The sequence below is a fragment of the Lactuca virosa genome, chromosome 6 (genome assembly GCF_052849685.1).
Source record: "Lactuca virosa cultivar CGN04683 chromosome 6, Lactuca_virosa_CGN04683_v6, whole genome shotgun sequence".
Lineage (NCBI taxonomy): Eukaryota > Viridiplantae > Streptophyta > Magnoliopsida > Asterales > Asteraceae > Lactuca > Lactuca virosa.
This window is the reverse complement of record NC_136431.1, coordinates 22,838,968-22,845,774: the sequence shown is the minus strand read 5'-3', so window position 1 is coordinate 22,845,774 and position 6,807 is coordinate 22,838,968. Positions and strand designations below refer to the sequence as shown.

The window sequence follows — 6,807 nt, the reverse complement described above, 5'->3', positions numbered from 1 at the left end:
TATAATTGTTCTTTGGATTTTGAAATATTTCTTGCAATTCCGAGTTTTATTTTTTCTTTTCAAAATGCAGAATTTTAGTTCGGAATGCCGTCACAAAATCAGTAAAAAAATGTTTTTTCGGATACCTATTCTTGACCCGAACGGTTATTTTTACTATTTTTTAATGGATATTTGTTCGAATACACTTTAAAAACGGGTTAGATTACTAATTTTCCAAAAAGAAAGCACGCTTTTATTGTTTTTCATAATATGTATTTTTTGATTAAAACATTAAGCATGGAAACTAACATCCTTACGGCGTCGTTCAACTAACCTCGAATATTGTGACCGTTGTGCTCTTTTATCATTTTAAATGCACGAGTAAATCCACGCGCCAATCACTGGCGCGTAATAACACCACTCGTATGTACAAACCCTGGGAGACTGCACTCCTCTCCTCTCTCTCTCCTCTCTGCCACCGCTCTCGTGCTCTCATGTTCTTCCCTTCACCCCCAATTTTGTCTCTTTCTCCTTTTTTCGTCCCTCTCTCTCATGCTGTTCTCCATTTCTTGATTCTTTTCATCACTTTCTTATCGACACCTCTATCTCTGTGTTCTTCAGTGTTTTGACTGTGCTGTTAATTCCTGCTTATTAATTTCAACATTTATAATCAATTGATTCTCCTTAAAACCCTACCCAGAAGAGAAAACAAACTCATTTCCTCTCGAACCCAGAAAGTATTTACATTGATGACGCAAGAGGTATGTCTTCTTCGATCTTCAACCATAGAACATCTCTAGGTTGCGAGTCTTTGATTATGTGTCTGTATTTTCGTATAAATGTCTCATCTTTTAATTTGGGTTTTTTGTTTTTCATCCAAAAACATTTTCTGTAAAATTCATCTTTTGTAATATCTTGAGAAGGTTTGTAGACAAAGATATGTGATTCTTGAAGGTATAATGGAATCCGAGGTACATGGTTTGTGTTTTGTTTTTTAACCCATAAAAAAATCTCTAGTCTGGTTTAAATCAGGAAAAAAGATTCATATTCTGGAGTGAAAAAGCTGCGACTTTATGTAAAAAGCTATGGAATCTAAGCCGTTTTTAACTATGTCTTCTCTTTCAGGAAAACTCCTGTTGATTTAATCGAAACCCTAGAGAAGATATTAGTAAAATCGAAATGGGTTGTGCTCAATCTAAGATTGAGAATGAGGAAGCTGTTTCTAGATGCAAGGATCGCCGGAATTTCATGAAGGAAGCCGTGACGGCGAGAAATGCTTTCGCTTCCGGCCATTCTGGTTACGCTATGGCTCTAAAGAACACCGGAGCTGCCCTTAGTGATTATGCACAAGGCGAAGCTGATGAAGTCTACCATCCTCATTTGGGTGGTGGTGGTGGCGGTGGTGAGTCATCGGAACCACCACCTCCTCCACCGCCAATGGAGCATCATTTCCCGCCACCTCCCCCGCCACCTACATCTACCTTTACGCCACCTACTTCTACATATACCCCTGCTCCACCACCATTGCCTAGCTTCTCCCCTATCTCAACACCGCCACTACAGAGATCAGTTACAATGCCGGCAATCTCTGTGGCCAAAAAGGGTGGCCGGAAGATAAATAACGGAGCTATACTTGAGGAAGACGAAGAGGAGGAGGAAGAAGATCATGATACGGATTTGAGAGTGAGAAAAGGGCGGAAGAGCAGCGGCAGGATGGCGGCAGTTGACGAGACTCCATCACCTCTGCCTCAAACTCCGGTGGCTCCTCCTCCTCCACCACCGGATGGTGAAAAGATGCCATGGGATTACTTTGATATGGGTGGTATGCAGTGGTCACATTTGAATGAAGAATATGACGATGTTATTGATGAAAAGGATGAGGAAGAGGAGGAGGAGGAAGAGCAAATTAACGGTGCACACCACCACCAGCACCACCACCTCCACCGGAGCGACCACCTCCACCATCATCAGGTTGAGCCAAAAACACCAGAGAAAGTGGTGATGGAGGGGTTTACAACAGAGGAAGAGGAGACACCAGTGATGGCAAAACAGTTCACACATTCTAACACAGCACCACCGGATCTCAACCGGAGAGGAGGAGGAGGGGCGGTGAACGGTGGCAGCGGTATGGTTGTTGGGTCAAGTAGTGTGAATTTGTTGAAAATTCTGGCAAAAATTGATGATGAGTTCTTGAAAGCTTCTGAGAGTGCACAAGAGGTTTCCAGAATGCTCGAGACCACACGGTTGCATTATCACTCCAACTTTGCTGATAATCGAGGTGACAAACCCTTCTTTTTGTACATGATTAAATAGTTAGTAAATCCGTATGGGCAAATACGTAATTTCACTTTGAAATTTGAATACATTCCAAAACGGATTACATTGCAATTCTTCTTGGATTTAATTTATGAAGGTTTGAGATTGAATTAGGGCTAAATGCAAGAAATGGCAACATTGTAATTTTTATGGTTTTTTTTTTGTAGGTCACATTGATCATGCTGCAAGAGTGATGCGAGTGATCACATGGAATAGATCATTCAAAGGTGCACCTAATGGTGATAATGGTAACGATGAGTATGATGAGGATAAATACGAGACACATGCCACCGTGCTTGATAAGCTCCTTGCATGGGAGAAAAAGCTCTACGAAGAAGTAAAGGTATGTTTGTCTATACCAAAGGGCAAAATGGTAATTTTACATCAAAGAAAACGTTGCATTTGTTATATATCTCTTGTTCATTCATATAGGCCGGGGAGCTTATGAAGCTTGAGTATCAAAGGAAGGTTTCGTTACTTAACAAATTGAAAAAACGTGGTGCGAGTACGGAATCTTTGGAAAAAACAAAAGCGGCTGTGAGTCATTTGCATACGCGATACATCGTTGACATGCAATCTTTGGATTCGACTGTTTCTGAAGTTAATGATATCCGTGATAAGCAGTTATATCCCAAACTTGTGGCTCTTCTTGACGGGTAAGTTTTGCTATATGTCTGTCTCACTATTAGTCAAATACCATTCGATAATTTAGGATATTTAAGACTATAAAAAAAAAGGTCAAATGTGGCTTAGATTATCCGGAAGTAAAATGACCATTGTGCCATCGGTTAAGTTTTTAGTTTAATGAACTAAAATAAAGTTGAGGGGTCTTTTTTTTGCCAAGCATACACAACTTCTGATTTTAATTTTTTTAGATCTTGCATTTATTACTATTCATGCATTGGTGACTTGTACTTTACAGTCTGACCAAATCTTCATCCCCACCACCATTGCACCCATCCTTGTCTCACCTACCTTCATAGAGTTTGTTTCTATTCAAAATTACCAAAAAGATTTGAAGTTTACGATTTTATATCTTGACCTCCAAACATATGCAAAATCATGGGTAGTTTGGTAATTTTCGGTGGTTTTAAAGGGTGTCATCTTTTTAACTTTTTATAATTGAGCAGCCTGATTGACAATCACACAATAGTTCGGTGGCCCTCCTGACCCTCATCCCGATATAAAGTACTCAAATAAAATGACTATTCCGCCCTCAAATAATTTTTTTCTAAATAGCAACTAAGTTATAAGTGGTCCTTTTTGTAGTTTTTACTGTTAATTGTGCATTCATTTCTGGTGGGGTACAACTCACCCAATTTCTTGATTTTGTGTGATTGTGTCTATTCAAAAAGTTTTAGTTAAGGACTTTAAGTTTACTTTTTTACGCTTTGACCACCAAACAAATACAAAATCAAGTTTGTGTTCAAAATACCTAAAATACCCCTCTGATGAACATGCAGGATGTCAAAGATGTGGGATTCAATGTGCGAACATCACGACAACCAATTAACAATCGTCACGGATCTCAAATCTCTTGATGTCTCCGGTGAACCCAAAGAAACCACCAAACACCACTACGAAAGAACAGTTCAACTCTATCATGTCGTTCAAGGGTGGCACTCACACTTTGAAACCCTAGTAACCCATCAAAAACATTATGTTCAAGCCCTCAACAATTGGCTCAAACTAAACCTAGTACCAATAGAAAGCTCCTTAAAAGAAAAAATCTCATCGCCACCAAGAATCCAGCACCCACCGATCCAAACCCTCCTCCATTCATGGCACGACCACCTCCAGAAGCTTCCGGATGAACTCGCAAAAAGTGCAATTTCGTCTTTTGCTGCTGTGATTGAAACGATAATGAATCATCAAGAAGAGGAAATGAAGCTTAAGGAGAAATGGGAGGAAACGAGGAAGGAGTTCTTGAGGAAGAGTCAGGCTTTTGAAGATTGGTATCAGAAGTATATTATGAGGCGGGGCCCACAAGATGAAACGAATCCGGGTACGGATCCTAAAGATCCGATTGCTGAAAGGCAGTTTGTGGTGGAGACGTTGAAGAAGAGACTTGAAGATGAAATGGAAGCTCATCAGAAGGTTTGTGCTCAAGTGAGGGATAAATCTTTAGGGAGTTTAAAGATTCGATTGCCTGAGCTTTTTAGAGCCATGTCGGATTATGCTCATGTTTGTAGGGATTCGTATCAACGATTGAGATCGATCGTGCATTCACAAAATCGACAGAATGGAAATTAAGTTCGATTCTTGCCAGATTTCTTATCGGTTTTTTGATCTTGTTGTATGCTGAAAACTCGCCAAATTTGTTGTGTTTTTTATAACCAATTGCAAGTATGCAATTTCGTATTTTACACGGGTACGTTTTTTATGCATCATTTACTTGTACATAATGGTGCAAGTTAGTAATGCATCTACCATGCAATTGCAATTATATTTGGCGAGGTCAATGATTTGATGTGAAAGAAGGTATGTTTTTTTGTGCATTAATGTTCTGCATGATGCATCTTGAGTCATTTATATATTTTGTTGAGATATGAGTTTCTTGCATTATTGGCTTGTACCCACATTAGGCAAATTGCCAATAAGTTGGTAAGATGCATTACCCGTTTGTACATTTATAGGACCACTGCACAAGCATATCATTTTGGTGGTACAAGCAATTAATGCAAGATATTGTTCAAATCTTTTGTAAATCTTTATTCTTTATTTATAGATGAGCCTAGTTTTTGGGATTGAAAAGAACCCATAAACAAACCAAAATTTGTAACGGAAAATTCGACTTGTATTCAATAACCTGAGATTTGGTTTTCAGGAAAAAACTGGTTTTGGTTTTTGGTTATTTAACAAATTTCGGTTTTGGTTTTGGTTTTTGGTTATTTAACAAACTAGATATGAGACCTATGTATTACAAGAGTTTATTTAAAAAAAACTAAATACAAAATTCTAAACATTTGAAAAGTATGAATTTTTAAGAAAAATGAGAAAATATATGAATTATAAAAATTAAAGTGTTTTTTTTTCTCTTCTAAATTTAAACAAATAATTTAGATAGATAAATAAATAAAGAAAATTAATTAATTTTTAATTTGGTAATTTTGAAATTAGAAAGAAAGTTCATTAATGAAATTTATATGCATTTATCTCTATTCTAATAAATGAATAGTTTTAATCTCATTTTGTCAATTCTCACTTTAATACAACTCCTTATTAATATTATGTCATGTGCCATGTAGATATATTAGTCAACTCATTTCAAATTTTAAATTTACATTTTCTAATTATATGTTAAATTTGAAGTTATAATAACTTTAAAATTTTGATATATCTTAATTAATAATTTATTTAAAATAATTGATTAGTAATTATAAATTTTTATTATAAAAGTTTAATTAATTTTATAACTGTGGTTCCTACGGGTTATAAACTAGTTATTGAATATAAATGATATCTACAATTTAATAAAATGAAAAAACCATAGAATGACATTTGGAATACAAATTAATTTAAAATAACCATAAAATTACATTTGTCAAAATAAATGAGAATATGCCATATGACAAAAAGATCTTTATTTATTAGGAAAAGATTAAAATGACTAAAATAATAAATAACATATTTTAATATGTTATTTTTTTGTTAAATTTAACAACAATGGTTAATAAAAAATCAAATGAAAGAAGTAATATCAATCATTATAAGGAAGCAATTTTTTTGAATCCAAACATTGTACCAACAATTTTTTGAATCTAAACATTGTACCAACAATGAATTCTTATAAAAACCAACAAACGTGTTTTTTTTTCAATCTAAATTAATAAATACCATCTTAAATTAAAAGTAATTAATTATCTAATAAACTGAAACATTAGGAAAAAAACAATTCTAAAATCAAACTATTTAATTAAAATTAATTTGATATATATTAGTTTTAAATATATACATGTGTAAGAAAAAAAACCAATTATTTTCTTTTTGTGTATCTAACAAGGCTGTCAAGATCGAGATCCTGCCTAAGATCGTTTTGTGTGTTGCAAGATCGTGATTGTAAGATCGGATTGGGATTGAAAGATCCTACCAAAAATGAACTCATTCAAAATTACTCATACGGTCTTGGGTGTGCAGTATACATTATTACTTGATGTCAATTAAGACGTAGATATGGAGCCAACTTTAATTTTTTAAACATAAACCATAACTTTTGTTGCTGCAAACCATAAATATTAGGAAGAAAACATCTCAATTACAAAAAGAAATAAGATCATTATGATCTACAACTAAAGGTTTTAAGATGACAAAAAGAATATCATGTGACAACCCGAAACTTCGACCGTTTCCGTTACGCGATTTTCATTAATAAAAATGCGAATTCATTAACTTTTCCGTCAAACTTCTTGGTTTAGAAAATAATCTAGTTATATATAATTAAATTATTTACGAGTCAGAATCAAAAATCGCGCGGGAACCCGAATATCTCGAAAAACCAAACATTTCCGGTCT

The 6,807-nt window shown here is 35.1% G+C and overlaps 1 protein-coding gene across 1 annotated transcript; it reads left to right on the top strand.

The window, feature by feature from the left end:
- The first annotated feature begins 431 nt into the window (after positions 1–431).
- Positions 432–4,656, top strand: LOC145119403 (DNA ligase (DUF630 and DUF632)). The gene is made up of 5 exons (XM_079055059.1): positions 432–740; positions 1,105–2,257; positions 2,463–2,638; positions 2,728–2,951; positions 3,759–4,656. The coding sequence occupies exons 2-5, from the start codon at positions 1,159–1,161 to the stop codon at positions 4,546–4,548; spliced, it is 2,289 nt and encodes a 762-aa protein (XP_078911185.1). The 5' UTR covers positions 432–740; positions 1,105–1,158; the 3' UTR covers positions 4,549–4,656.
- The last annotated feature ends 2,151 nt before the right edge of the window (positions 4,657–6,807 follow it).

Bases quoted from the DNA above. Each gene is read 5' to 3' on its own strand.
- LOC145119403 (XM_079055059.1), top strand. From the start codon at position 1,159: ATGGGTTGTGCTCAATCTAAGATTGAGAATGAGGAAGCTGTTTCTAGA. The intron at 2,258-2,462 runs GTGACAAACCCT...TTTTTTTTGTAG, and splicing joins CAACTTTGCTGATAATCGAG to GTCACATTGATCATGCTGCA. The intron at 2,639-2,727 runs GTATGTTTGTCT...TCATTCATATAG, and splicing joins AGCTCTACGAAGAAGTAAAG to GCCGGGGAGCTTATGAAGCT.